This window comes from Vombatus ursinus, unplaced genomic scaffold (assembly GCF_900497805.2).
Source record: "Vombatus ursinus unplaced genomic scaffold, bare-nosed wombat genome assembly UNPS02014841.1, whole genome shotgun sequence".
NCBI lineage: Eukaryota > Metazoa > Chordata > Mammalia > Diprotodontia > Vombatidae > Vombatus > Vombatus ursinus.
Window position 1 is genome coordinate 5,788,170 of NW_020954619.1, and position 15,833 is coordinate 5,804,002.

A 15,833-nucleotide genomic window follows, 5' to 3' on the forward strand; every position below is an offset into this window, starting at 1 on the left:
AACTTTGAGACTCTATGATACTTCTCAGCAGAGTACTGGACTAGTTGATGAGACACAAAATCTATATGACACATGATCCTTTCCTTCAGGGAGCCTGCAGTCCAGTTGAGATAGTAAGACATGAAAAAAAAAATCTAATTGCCTCATGATTCATTATGATGATGGAAAGAAAGGGAAAGATATATTTTACGTGAAGCCCTCACATTCTGTTCCTATTAAAAAGAGGTCAATTAGGCTCTCTAGTCATTACTTACACCACTTCATATCTGACTGTAGAACAGGGAACTCAGGAAGCTCGAACGCTTAAAATGCACCTGCTATATATGCAATGGCTAAGTGAAGGTCATCAACTGGTTCAGAGTATGTAAGTCTCTAAGTAGTCTCCCTCATGTGAGTAAGAAGCCAACCTAATTAGAATTACTCTGAATTGTGAGAAGCCCATGTAACTGACATTTTAGCAATGAAAACTAAGAGATTTAATTTAAAGGGAAGGAAAAAGAAGACTTCAAATACCTCAAACTAGTAATCAGTATAAAAAAAAAGCATAAGAGATTTTGGAAGGGTAATTACTATGATGTCTGCTTTTTGGGGTGTGCACCAAATCAATTATGCCAAAATTCAATGCAAAAGAGTATACTTTAATGTGAAACATTCGCAAATAATTTCAAAATAATCTGCTTCCTTCAGGAAATCACATGCTACCTTTTCCTGAAAAGTAGCAACTAACCAGCCCAGCTGGTTGCTGTCAAAAGGAAAGAAATGGTATGTGTCTACATATCTGTGAGTAGAAAAGGTCACAGTTGCATTCTGCAGCATGCTAGATAGTCCACATTTTTCTGCATACCTGTGTTTTCAAATGTAACATACCTGAATATTCCCAAAATAACACAGGTGCTTGTCTAGGGGATGTTATTGCCTTTGCAACTTATTTCCTCTGACCTTTAAAAGAGAAAGCATTCATCTATGTGGTCTCCAAATAATTCATTCATTTAACAAGCAAACATAAATTAAGTGCCCATTACCTGCAGAGTACTATGCGGCACAAGGAATACAGATAAAAGGAAACTTATCTGGGCAACCATCTAGCAATAGAGTGTGTTAACCCATTGTGTGGGCTCGATAACTGCTGCAAAGCTTAAAAATAGACAAAAAAACAAACAAACCCCGCTCGGCACATTTTAGCCTCATATAGAAGAAAATGGCATTTCAGTGTTTCATGACGTCCTGTCACGGACTTGAGACTAAATTTTACTGGGACAGCTTTTAAAGTTACTTTTAACTACCACAGTACAGTGCCTTTTGTTGATAAGAAAAAAAAAAAAAAGAGCAAAATAAACAACGAAACTCTTGCCTGACTAGAACAAAGTCTCTGGCAACCATAGACTATCAAACAGACAGTGAAGAAACCTATTCCCATTTTTGCCACTAACTTACTATGTGTTTCATTAATCCACATTACCTCTTTCCTTTAGAGTTTTTCCTATACAATGAAAATAAGCTTTTTATTGTTGTTATCGAGACATTTCAGTGTGACCATCCCCCCAAAAAATGGGGGTTTTCTTGGCAAAGATACTGGAGTGATTTGCCATTTCCTTGCCCAGCTCATTTTACAGATGAGGAAAATGAGGCAGAGTTAAATAACTTGCCCAGGGTCACACTGCTAGTAAAAGTCTGAAGCCACATTTGAACTCAGGTCCTCCTGACTGCAGAGCCAGTACTCTATCTACTGCACCACCTAGCTGCAAGAAAATAAACTTACCTGGTCATTTATTCCCATAAAATTCTAGGTATAACCCTACTTGAAGGAAATGTTTGATTTACTCCAAGGTTATAAACCACTTGGTTACATTAGCCCTAGTACTCACACCTTAAGTACCCTTTGCCCCTAGGGCCCCTCTGATTGTAAGGTGAGGCAAAGAGCTGCTCCTTAAACCTCCATTTAAGAAGGAGGCCAAGCCATCCATCTCTTCACTTCCAACCAGGCTACACCTCCTATGGACTTCTCCATTACACCGCCAAACAACCAGGTTATCTTCCTTTCCTCTCCCCACCTGGTTCCCGTCCCCTTCAGCTTCCTTTAATCCATACCCAAAAAGAAAACTTTACTACAACATAAGCAGTAAATGATTGTCCAGCCTCTGCTTGAAGGTCTCCCATGAGGAGAAATCCCTTACCTCCCAAGGCAAGCCCTTTCACTTCTGAACTACTTTAAGGGTCTTGATTTCAGTACTAATTTTACTCTGCAATTTCTGCCCATCGCTTCTTCCAAATGATAGCCCTGCAAATACCTGAACACAGATATCATGTCCCTCCTTTAAGTGTCTCTCCAGGTTAAACATCACCAGTTTTTTCAGCTGATCCTTGGGACATGGTTTCAAGATCTTGCCCTGCCAGGATGCTTCCTGGACTATCAGTGTCCTTCCTAATCTACTGTGCCCACAACTGAACACAATACCACACATGTTCGCTAACCACATCTTACTTCTCCTAATGCAGCCCAAGATCACCTTAGTGATTTCGGCTGCCATGTCAACAGATATATATTAAGCCTGTAGTCTGTATAAATGGACCTCCATCTTGTTCTTGGGTTAAAAAAAACAATTTCACAAGGGTAAGACTAGTGAATTTCTCCTAGTAAGATTCAGTTAAGAGAAAGAATGGTATAGTGGACAGAAAGCTGGCCTTGAAGCCAGGAAAACCAGGAAGCCCTAAGTTCAAGGTCTGATACATACCAGCTATGTGATTCTGGATAATGGGTTCAAGTTCTGACAGATACTAGCTGTGTGACCTTGGATAAATCATCTAATTAATCTCTCAGTGCTCTAGCCCAGTGGTATCAAATTCAAATAGAAATGGATCCTTACAGGCACCTGTTGACTTAGAAAACCACAAATCAACATTATCTATGTTGTACTGTATTATTTATTTTGTTAAACACTTCCAATTACATTTAATCTGGTTCCCATGACAAGCCCTTAATTTGACACTTCTCCTCTAGCCAACTCTTCAAGCCTGTAAGTTGCATAAAAGGGGCTGGCCTGCCTTGATAAAAGGAGGTGTCTTGCCTGGGAGTACCTTGTATTAATGAAATAAGAGGACCTGCTCCTGTGGGACCCTGAGAATCAGTTATTATTCGAGCCTTTAAAGATCTTTAAGGAGAGTGGTTGTCATCCAGTGAGCTAGCTCTTCTCCCATGCTTTGTGTCACATGCAAATTAAATAAGCATGCCAACTATGCTTTTACACAAGTCATTGACTAAAATGTTAAATAACACAGAACTAAGCACAGATCCCTGAGGTATTTCACTACAGACCTAATTCCTGGTTGATGTTACAGAGGCAAAGACAGAAGGGCTGATATATTTTTCTTCTTTCTGACATGGTTAACTCCATCTTGGAAAATGTCCTCCATTTAATACAAAGTAAAAAGACACATACTCCTCTATTGTCCTTATACTTTAAAAATCTTTCCAACCTTGTCTTTGCTATTCAGATACTCAAACAGACAGTCCTACTTCTGGAAAAATAGATTCGAAGACCAGAAAACCCAAAGCTAATGGAAAACAGCCATGGTTTCCCAAGGACATACTTCAGCCTTCAACACCTGAAAAGGGGGACTGCTTTCTAAAAGGAGCATCCTCTTGCAACATATTTGTCTGTGTCTTGTGTATTCCTTTAATAAACTTCTACTGTTCTGCTATAAGCAAGAAGTGACCTTCTTACCAAATGATATACTTTTTGAGTCCAACTATCTAGTCTCTACCAAATACAAACAGGTTTACTATTGTTTGGCCCACAACTCTTTCATTTTTTCCAAAACAACAGCTTGAGATGTTTAATCAAAGACTTTTCCTAAAATCTGAGTAAGCTATATCTCCAGCATTCCCCTGAGTTTCTAGTTCAATACCCTGTCAAAAAAAAGAAAATAAAATATAACAACTTCACAAGTGTAAGACTTTACATTTACTCCTGGTGAATTTCTCCTAGTAAGATTCAGTCAGGAGAAAGTGTGACCATTTGTCATGAAGCTACGTTGGCTCTTTGTAATCACCATTACCTTTTCTAGATGATTACTAAACATTTTTTTGATCCACTCTAGAATTTTCCAAGGAATCAAATCAAACTCACTGGCCTACAATTTGCAGACTTTATCCTTCTCCTTTTTCGACAATCAAAACATCTCCCCTTCTCCAGTCTTATGACACCTGCACCATTCCCCATGATCCTTCAACTATCACTAACATTTGGCTCATCAATCACATCAGAACATCACTTCTTTAAGTACTTGACTATGTAGTTCATCTAAGCAGGATGACTTGAATTCAACATTCTTTCTATCTCTGAACTTATCTTGGGTATCAACTCCCTAAGTAGCCATTTTGTCCTGTCCCTTCCCAGCTGACAGTTACTCTCCTAGGCAAAGGAAACTGAAGCAAAACAAAAATTCATAAACTTTGCCTTTTTTTCTGTTGTCAACTAACTTCTCTTAGCCTTAGTTTCACCATCTGTAAAATGGAAATAAAATAGTACCTACCTCACAGAGTTTTTCTGAGGATAAAATTTACATTTTGCAAAACTTAAAGCTCTATATAAATGTGAGCTACCATTAACACTGTTGTAACTGCTCCCACTGACAGCAATCCTAACTCTTCTTTGATCCTCCTCTTTCCATCAGCACTAATAACAAAAACAACAACAAATATTTAATAAGGAAGGGTCAGAGGAAGAAGTAACTATTAGTGATGATTGGTGACTGCCTCTGAGGGATGTTGTTTAGTCATTTTTCAGTCATGTCCAACTCTTTGCGGCTCCATTTAGAGTCTTCTTGGCAGAGACGTTGGAGTGGTTTACCATTTCCTTCTCCAGATCATTTCATAGATGAGGAAATTGAGGCAAAAAAAGCTTAGGTGACTGGCCCAGGGTGACACAGCTAGTAAGTGTCTGAGGCCAGATTTGAACCCAGGCCCAGCACTCTATCCACTTTGCCACCTAGCTGCCCCTGAGGGATTCTGTGGCAACTATTTCTAGACCTATAAAAAATAAGAGAAACTCCCAAGATTCATTGTGTCAGACAACGACCACACACTTTAGGTGATTCATGTCAGAAGATACCTAGACAGCACTGTTAAAGATTACACAGAATTAGGCAAGAAACCGAAGGCGTTAGAACACCGCTGATTTTTTCATCACTGCTGCTGGTAAAGCAAGATTACCAACAACTCTAAAAAGAGGAAAAGCTTCACCATAATCAAGGTAACTATAGCTTGCCCTCAGTCCTAAAATATCAATCAATCAACAAACAGTTACTAAACACCTCTCTGTATTAGGGACTTTCTTAGATGTCAAGGATAACACTAAAGATGTGAACCTGAGTGACTAGAAATATGCATAGCTCTCTAATTTCTTAAACTAAATAAGGGGGAGAATTTAAAAGTACTATCACTGTTTTCCTCTGAACACACAAAAAGCCCCTTTACTAGCACCTTTCTCAGTTCCAAAAGTAAACGCTGTTTTCTGTGGCAAACAGTACATTAATGCCCTCAACACACTTACTAGCTGTCTTTTTTTTTTTAGCTGACTTGATTTTGAAAGTTATACCAATAATTGCTTTCTACATGGTATTCAACTAAAAAGTCTCAACTACAAAAATGTTTTCTATGAGATTCAAAATATCTGGATTTAAGCTTTACTTTCTCTTTACATATCTATCAGGTATACTCTATAAAGCAAAGTAACATTTTAGAGTAACATTTTTATGATGAAAGGTGGTCATCTAGCCTTTCAAGTCATTACAACTACAATGAGCTAACACTTACATAGTCCTCTTTACAACTATTATCTCAGATGATGTTCACAATAACCTTGGGAGGTAGGTGCTATTACTAGCCCAATTCTACTGATGAGGAAATTGAGGCAAACAGAGGTTAAGTGACTTGCCAAGGGTCACTTTTAAACTACTAAGAATCTGAGGTAGGATTTGAACTCAGGACTTCCTGACTCCAGGCATGGTATTCTGTTCACTACACCACCTTGCTGCCCTTGAAAAATAAGCATGGGAATTTGAACTGGATGTAGTACAAAACAGAAGCTACCAACAATTCTTTAATGAGGTAATAACAGGACAAAAACTATATTTTAAGAAGATTATCATGGGAAGGATATGGCAGACTGGAGTTGTAAGAAACTAGAAGTAGAGAGACAAATGATGAGACAATTGCAATAATGCAGACCTGAGAATCTAGAAGCCTAGACCAGATTAACCGGAATGGAGTGTAAAAAATAATGAAGAGAAGAAAACATGTCCCTCCTCACTTCAAAAATTCAATTCAAGTCATCAGATATTTATTAAGCACTCACTATGTGGAAAGCACAGGAAGTGAAGGTACAAAGTTAAGAAATTATACCATTCACTTAACCCTAAAGGAGTTAATAATTTCATAGAGGGGATACTATGTGCACAAATAGGTAGAATTGAAAGGTACAATTGAATTTACAGCTGGGGACTTTAGACATCATTTACTTTAACCTCTCATTTGACAGAAAAGGAAACTGTAATTTAAATGACCTAAAGCAAGATTATATAGACAATAACTATCTAAGTCAGTATTTGAACCCAGTTCTCCTGTGGCACATGGTACAGTGAAAGGAGTCCTGGATTTGGAATCAAAGGTCCCGGATTTGAACTATGACTCACTTACTATCTATAAAACCTCCATTTCCTCATCGGTTAAAAAAAATGGGGGGAGGGGGACTTGGAAATAAATTATTTCTGAGGTCTCTTCCAGCTTTAAAACCTAATGTGCTTTTTTTTTTCCTTTACTCCAAGGGCCAAGAAAGAATCCAAAGTTCTCGAAAACTTTTTGAGGATGGAGATTAAATTATATTTGACTAAGGAGATAAAGAAAAGCTTCATGGCAAAAGTGGTGCCTAAGTTGGGTCCCAGCAAAAGAAAAGTATTTCAGCAGGTAGGGATGGAGAAGGAATGCATCCCAAGCACAACTATTGGTCTGCATGAGCATAAAAGGTGAGAGGTGAGACCAAGAAGCAACAAACAGTTCAGCTTTCCTGGAATGGACAATATATATAAAAGGATATAGTATGAGATAAGACTAGAAAGTGGGTTTAAGAGGGCCCTAAATGCTAAACTAAGAAGTCTTTTATTTTATCCTAAAGGTCACAGGCATCACAGAAGGTTTCTAAGCAGGGGAACGATATAAACATTTGTAGATAGAGCAGACAACTTGGTGAAATATCTAACTTAAAGCAAGTACTTGTATGTCTAGATCTAGGCTCTCCGTGGGCATAGTGAAGCCTCCTGAATGAACAGTGATGAAAAAGCAAGCATGAGATAGTTTCTTCACTTTCCTTTCCACTCTAAAATAAAAAGATTTAAGTAAGCTATAAGTCAGATCTATAAAACATTTTTTCTTACGATTGGGTAAGTAAGAAAAATGAAAGGTCTGTAATCTTTATTATTATGCCTATGGAATGTAAGAAATTGGAGATACCTACCTGAAATCAGTATTTTCTTGATCATGGTTCTCTTTCAGAGGATACATCACCCTCTGCCCCACTGCTAGCACTGGGGTCATCCTTGCGAGAGACATTTCTTTCTTTACTTGACTCAGACGATCCCTTTGCTCTGGTCTTTTCTTTTCTCTGCTGCTGTTTTTCAAGCTTTGAAAGCTGGAAAAAAAGAAAATATATTTGTATACATGATATACATATATATAAACATGTGTGTATGTGTATATGCATAACATGTATAATACATGCATATATATATTCAAAAATACAATATATAGCCTCAGTAATAAGCTAATATCCCAACAGGGGTTTAGCTATACCAAATAATATTAATCATGCAACTAACTCATTTAAATAGCTCAGTCATAGAATCACAGAATTTTGGAGTTGGAAGGGATCTGAGAGGACATCTTGTCCAATCTGCTGATAATATTACACCCACACGCTTCTCTTTGAGAGTTGGTAATTAAGAAACCATGAAAAAAAAAAGAAACCATGAAACACTAATTCAGTTGTAAAGAATTTGGAATTTTCTTCTCTAGATGATCTTTTTAAAAAGAAAACACATAGCAATCCTAAAAAGGTCATGTGCCTCTCAAAAGGATGAACTATATGGTCTCTTGAAGCAACATTTCATATGGTATCTTTTTCTAATAATGATGGCAAATTTTAGTTTTCTGTGGAATCCTGTCTTGCAGTTCATTTCTTAAATAACACATATAAAGGAATTTTGTAACCACAAAATATTTTTATTGTATAGAAAGAAAACCAATCAGATCTCACTACTTTTTTTTGGTTTGTTAAACTCCCAAGAATATAAACTTAGCACAAGATGTTCAGAATAGTCTAAAAATAGTTTATAGAGTCCTTTGCACAAAACTAATTCTCTAAGGAAAGATCACACTCAGAATTTCTGACCCATAAGTTCCAATCACCATCTTCTCATTAATCTTCACTATTTTGAAAAGGTATGTCAAGAGCAGATGTTATTATTCCCATATTACTTTTGGGACAAACAGAGGTATACAGTGGCATGGAAGCCTGCTCAGCAAGTCAGCAATAAAGCAGAGAAAAATTGCAAAAATCTCTTAATCTTTAGGCAAGCCTTCAGTAAATGACTACTCTTCAATCAAATGCTTACTTAAAAAGATAATTGTACAGATTTTCCCCAGGTCTTATTAGTTGTGAATACTGTTTTTATTCTTACCAGAAACATGCCAAAGTATGGAACCATTTTTGTATTATTTTAATGCTAGTCATTATCTCTCAGATTGGTCTGCTCTGCGTATGAGCAAAACCTAATTAGAGTGAGAAGAAAATAACAAAAGGAAAATGTAAGTCCTGAGAAGTCATAGTTACTATGATTTTTTATAGACTCTAATGTGGATGGAAAAGTTCTGTTTCAACCATCTCCTTGCAAGGATTTCAAGGAAGTACTTTACAATGTAAGTTACAGAGATCAAATGTCTACTATTCTTTTTTAAAGACTACAAGACATTTAATATTGCTGAGACTGACTACAGCTGCAGTCTCATTGCTGTGAGAAGATGAAATTATTCATGGCATACTGAAAGGGTCAGAAACTTCCAACCTCATTTCCTTAAATGAGGACAGGAACTATTAGACATATAATATTTACTTATTCTTCCAACCTCATTTCCTTAAATGAGGACAGGAACTATTAGAGGAACTATTAGACATATAATATTTACTTATTCTTCCAGTCACCTTCTCTGCCACTTAGAACTTTAGACAGCACTGAGAAGTTAAGGGATTTGCCCAGAATTACATAGCTAGTATATTCAGGGGTGAGACTTGAACCCTTACCTTCCTAGCTTCAAGGCTGCCACTCTAACCGCTCCACAACACTGCCTCCCAATGCATTCCATACATCACCAAATCCCATACCTTTGGTATTAAATATGGCCTTGACTTTGGATGAATCACATTTCCCTATGCCATGATTTCTTCATTTTAAAAATAAACTTTAATTTGTATGATACTGCTCTTAACAAAATGAATTTATATTACATTGCTATTTTAAGTTATAATTAATAGAAAGTAAAAGGATTTACTAAATATATATATAAATGTATAATTATCTATTTGTAATTAATAATAAATAATATTTAATAAAATTATTCTATGGCATAGGCCAAGTTACTCAAACTCTATGTGGATCCATATCCTCAAGTCTAAAAAGAGGTTAGTCAGAGAACATTAGGTTACAAATAAATGGGTTTGAAGGAAATTTACAATTACTACAATTGAGACGAAATAATAATGAGACTAATACATAATCATCTACCATGATATATGTATTTGGGACTCAACTATACATGTTTGCAATTTCCAAAAAACATCGATTAATGGCCTTCTATACGCAAGGCATTATGCTAGCCACCAGCTGGTATACAAAGACATAAAAATATGAAAAGAAACAAGTTCTATCTTCAAGAAGTTTACATAATACTGGAAGATGCAGCACATAAAAAAGGTTAGTGGGGCAGCTAGGTGGCGCAGTGGATAAAGCTCCGGCCTTGGAGTCAGGAGGACCTGAGTTCAAATCCAGCCTCAGACACTTGACACTTACTAGCTGTGTGACCCTAGATAAGTCATTTGACCCCAACTGCCTCACCAAAAAAAAAAAAAGGTTAGTAAATAGAAGATAATCTAGGGAGAAAAGAGCACTGACAGATAAGAAGGAAGCACTTGAGCCAATACCTGGAGGAACTTAAGGATTCACAGAGGTAAAGAGGCAGAACATTCCAGAAATAGAAAATGGCCTGTCCCAGTAATCAAGTTTCACTGTAATATAGGGTCAATCGTAGTGATGTAGAATAAGTTGGGAAAGGGAGGCCACAGGCAGAGAAAATATAAAATGCCAGGTTGAGAAGTTAGTGGGTTTTTTTTACAGAAGCAACAAAGAACACCTGAATTTTTTTTTTTAAATACAAAGGTAACATAGTCAAACCTGTGTTTCAGAAAAATTATTTTGGCAACTGTGTGGATAACAGAATGGAAGAGCACAGACCAATTAGGCTTATGCAACAGAACACATGAGAAATATAAAGGATTGTAGCTATGTGAGAGGAGAAAAATGGATAAAAAAGAGAGATGCTATGGAGATAGAAGTGACAAGATTTGGAAACTGAATGTGAGGATTAAGAGGGAAAAGTCAAGGATGCCTCTGGAGTTGGGTGATTGGAAGTATAAAGACTTTCAACAGAAAAAGAGAAGTATGGAGGAGAGAACAGCTTATGGAATTAGATGAGTTTAATTTTGAATAGTGTGAATTTAAGATGCGGACAAAACATCTGGGACCAGAACTCTGTTAAGATGGGGAGCGCAGAAAGTAAAGGGGGCTGAGGAAAAACCCTTAAGGACACCTATAGAAATAGGGCAACAGATAGACTGTTCAATCCAGCAAGGAACACTGATGAGAAGTACTCAGCAAGGTCAGAGGAGAATCACAAGAGAATACGGCCATGAAAACCAAGGGTGAGAACATTCAGGAGAATCCAGTGCCAAAAACTTCCACAAGATAAAAAGAATAATCCATTGATTCAATGGTTTAAAGATTGTTGGTAAATTTAGGGGAAACAACTACTTTCAAGGGATAAGATCAGAAGCCAAATTTCAAGGGGCTAACAAGAAAATGGGGGAAAATGGCAGCGATGGTGGGAGTAGAAGCATGAATAGAAGAAGTAGTGGTAAAACTAAAAAAGCCCGCATTTATGCAGCATTTTAAGGTTTTACCTACAGTATCTCATAGGATCCTCACAAAATTTCTGCAAAGTTTCACTGTTATCCCCATTTTACAGATGATAGAGATTAAGTGACATTCCCACGGGTATAATGCTAAGTATAATGTATAATGAGGGGGTATAATATTAAGTAGTTAAGGCAGAATTCAAACCCAGGTCTTCCTGATTCCAAGTCCCTTCCTGATTCTATCTACTATGTCACATGACACCTTTCAAGTAAGAAAGTGGAAGTCACATGAATCAATGACTTTTTCTAGCTATATGGCTAGCAAGATATAAGATAAGAGCTTGAAGAATTGCCAGAACTAATTAAAGGCTTTTTGGTTTTTGTTTTTGTTTTTTTTTCCCTTTTAAGACTGGAGTAGACTCTGGCAATTACAAAGCAATAGGAAAGCGTCAGGAAATAAGAAAAAATTCTAAATAGCAGAAAGGTAGAGAAAAAAAGACTCACTGAAGAGGCAAACTCCTGAAAAAGTTCACTTCTTTGTCAGAGACTACAGCAAAGACAAAGGGAACGCAGGCCAACTTAGATGGGTTTAAGGTATGGAATCAAGGAAAAAAGTCAGCTCACAACAGATGGCCTCTTTTATCAGTAAAGAATGACTTTCTCTGCTAAAAGGGAGGCAAGACAGGGTAATATGTAGAGTTTGAGAATATTTAAAACTGCTGCTGTAGGGAATGTGCTAGAGAATCAGTTAAGGAAGAGGGAAAAAACTTCCATATTGAAGCAAGGACCCATTTGAGATTGGAAAACAAGGTTGTAAGGCAAAGTTGTATGACTTCATCAGCATTCAGTAGTACATAAGTAAGACTGAAGGCAGCATATGATAAACTAGGGTAGGAATAAATCAGGGTGGAAATTTGACAAGTCATGAACAACAAGACAAGGGAGTACAGAGTTAAAAGGTACAGAGTAGTACATAATTAAATGGGTTAACAACAGTATTATAAACACATCCAGATAACCCCCATTCTTAAAAAAAAAAAAAAAGCAAAAAACTTCACTTTAAATCTCCCATCTCCTCAAGTTACCATCCTTTCCCGTTCTTTCTTTTCACAGCCAGTGCTTTTGCAAATTTTAGTTACATAAAATACTAATTATTCTCTTATGTACTTACATGATTTTTATTATTACTTGTGTATGTCACATGTTCCTATATTTGACCATAAAACTCTATAAGGGCAAGGACTATGTTTTTCCCAAGTTTTATAGTTCCCCCAGAGCTCAGCAGAGTATTCTGTACATGTAAGAGCTTAGCAAATGTCTCAAGTAACAGAATTGGATGCTTTGAGATAAGCACAAATACTCTATAATCAAGTATTTTCGGTTCTTCCCTTTGATCAATTTTGCTACTCACTAACCAGAGTAACAGAGGAGGGAAATGAGAAGAAAATTTTACTGTAAAAAGTCTGATTCATCTGGCATTCTATGATGAACTCTATGATTATCTCTGCTGTGTGTGTGTGTGTGTGTGTGTGTGTGTGGTCAGTGTGGTGCCTCTGTATGACATATTCCTTCACATCAATAAACCAAGAGGGTACTGCTCCCTTTCCAGGGTAGGCACTGGGAACTGGGTTAGGGCTACCTTAGAGGTGAGCTGGAACCAACTCTATGTCTAGGCTCCAGGCAACTACATCTACCCAGCCAGTTCGTCTAGGCCTTGATGGAAAGCAAGGGCCAAGGGATCAAAGCTGAACCATGTGATCCCTGACCAGGTTTCTTCATGGAACAGAATGGACACCCTTCCTGCCCTTTCTCATCCAAGGATCTTGCCTCTTACTCTACTAAGAAAATTGAAGCCATTCACCCTGATCTCCCTCTTCTCTTTCTTTTCATCTCAAACCATCCTGACAACACCTCCCCCATTCCACTATATTCTCCTCTCAGTACCAAGGACAATTCATCTACATATGTCCTTGATCCCATCACCTCTCATTTTCTTCAGCAGACTGTATCCTCCCACTAGTTCTCTACTCCTCTACTGTCTTCAAACAGGCCTTTTGTTATTGTTGTGTCATTTCAATTGTGTCAAATTCTTGATGACCCCGCTTGAGGTTTTCTTGGCAGAGATACTGGAGTGGTTTGCCATTTCCTTTTCCAGCTCATTTTACAGTTGAAGAAAATGAAGCAAACAGCATTAAATGACTTACCCAGGGTCACACAGCTAATAAGTGTCTAAGGTCAGATTTGAAATCATGAAGATGAGTTTTCCTGATTCCAAGCCCAATGCTCTATCTACTGTATCACCTAGCAAACCCTAAACATGCCCAATTCTCCTCAATCCTTAAAATACCTTAACTAAACCCTACCATCCCATTAAACTGTCAGACATTCTCTCTCCTCCCTTCTTCAGCCAAACTCTTTGAAAAATCTGTCTACATTGTTCCTTCCACATCCTCTTCTCTCACTTATCAATCCTTTAATCCAGTGTTTGACCTCCTCATTCAACTGACTGTGCCCTTTCCTACAGTGATGTTTTAACTACCCCTATTTGATGGTGATCTTTTCCCAATTTTTACCTTCTCTGATTTCTCTGGACAGCCTCTACGTCACATTCCTGGCTCGGTCCTGTGCCCACTACGCTTTCTCTTGGTGATGTCATTAGCTCCCAGGGGTCAATTATTGATTCATAAATGTGTATGTCCAGCCACCATCTCAATCCTGGGCTTCAATACCACAACACCAATTGCCTATTGGACATTTCAGACTGGATGTCCCAGAAACATCACAAATTTACCATGTCCAAAACAGAATTTACCTTCACCTCTCTTCCAAACATCTCAAGTCTGTAGTTGTGGGTATTATCTCCCTCACTCCATGACAAGTTGTCAAATCTTGCCATTTCTTTTTCCATAACATCCAACCCTCTCTCTCTACCCAGAGCCATCACCTTAATTCAGGCTCTGATCATTTCTTGCCTAGATTATTGCAATGTCTTATTTGGTCTCCCTAGAACAAGTCTTACTCCACCCCAATTTATCCTGCCTCAGCTGACAAAATTATTTTCCTTAAAAATAAATCTGACCCTTATTCAATAAACTCCAATGGTTCCTTATTACCTCTAGGACCAAATATAACCTCCTCTCTTAAAGATCTTCACAATCTGGCTTCAACTTACCCTGCTAGTCTCACTGCACACTATCTCCTTCACAATCTTTGCTTTTCTCTTTGTTCCTCACACTCAATATGCCACTTCCTATTTCTGTGCCTTTGTACTGGCCATTCCTCATGGTCTCAAATGCACCCCTTCCTCACCTCCACCTCTAATAGCCCCTATCTTCCTTCAATTTTTTTATATGAATCCTTTCTTGATTTCCCCCAACTGCTAGTGGCCTCCCACCCAAATACCCTTGTATTTAACTACTTCGTATTTATCTTATTTTTATTTATTCTGTATATACTTATATGTATACTCATCTTCACCATTCAGATGAAAGCTCCTGGAGAGAAAAGAATTGGTTCATCAATTGTATTTGTATCCCCAACCCCTAGAGTAGTATGACACATATAGGTACTTAAAAAATGCTTGTTAAATGACTGATGAGAATCAGTATAATAGCTTCTACATTCTATCAATCTTGGCTTCTGAGGCATATATATCACCACTATGTAGATAAAGCTAGAATTCTGAGTCACAACTAGGAGCTCACAACTCTAAGCACCACTGATTCATGTAGTTACCTCTCAGAGTAGATGTGCCAAGTCCATGAGTTTAATAAATGATAGATGACTGACTGAGCACTGACTCCAAAAAGGGAAGGGAATAAGTAGGCAGACAGTATTTTCACTCAAGTATTCAGATACTACAACCACAGTGAGGTTTGCCCTTTCTTTTCTCCTTTACTACTCTTTTCCCCATTAGTCTTCAAGTTACTTAACGGCAAAAGTTAATATCTATTTCTCTTACTCAACATACCCATATTAAATTATTTTTGTTTAATTATAATAAACTTGTTATGAAGGTTAAGTAGACTTTTAAACAAGTTCAGTTTCTGTAATTCAAAGTATAACTACTTTAAGGAGATTTTATAAGCTGACAGTATGCCTTTATAGATGCAAAACATTCACAACAGCCACAAGGAAAAAAAAACACCATTATCTCCTCTGCACTTGGCTTGGAATAGTACCAACATCCAATCATGCAGAGCATGCGAGACACCAAAGAATTATACTTCAAACACTCCAAAGGATCTGCAAACTCAGGGATGTGAATGCTTTCTCTGCTGATTCTGATCAAAGTCCATCAATCCTCCCCATTCTGAGCCACTGCTATCCATATCCTCCCAAGAGTTCAGCATACGGGGTCCGCTCAATGCCCAGAAGAACATCTACTCTTCGTGATATCAAAAACAAAGCAGTTGAACACTCAAGCTGTCTACCACTGTCTTTCTCTCAACATATGACCAGCCCATTTTTTCTTCCTAGAATTCATTTCTTGGATGACAACTTTTACTCCTTTTCTTTAAAGTTCTTCATTGATTACATGATCCTTCTAGTGCACATTCCATACTATAGGCCTTCTCAGCAGCCTCTGTGTGA

General features: G+C 37.6%; 1 protein-coding gene across 1 annotated transcript in view; it reads right to left on the reverse strand.

Annotated features, from left to right (window-relative positions):
- DTD1 (D-tyrosyl-tRNA deacylase 1) overlaps window positions 1-15,833 on the reverse strand; it is a 233,718-nt gene that overhangs the window by 26,193 nt on the left and 191,692 nt on the right. Inside the window, exon 5 of the mRNA XM_027840346.1 lies at window positions 7,512-7,685. Within this exon, the coding sequence (XP_027696147.1) occupies window positions 7,533-7,685 (153 nt within the window). The 3' untranslated portion in view covers window positions 7,512-7,532. The remainder of the gene's footprint in view (window positions 1-7,511; window positions 7,686-15,833) is intronic.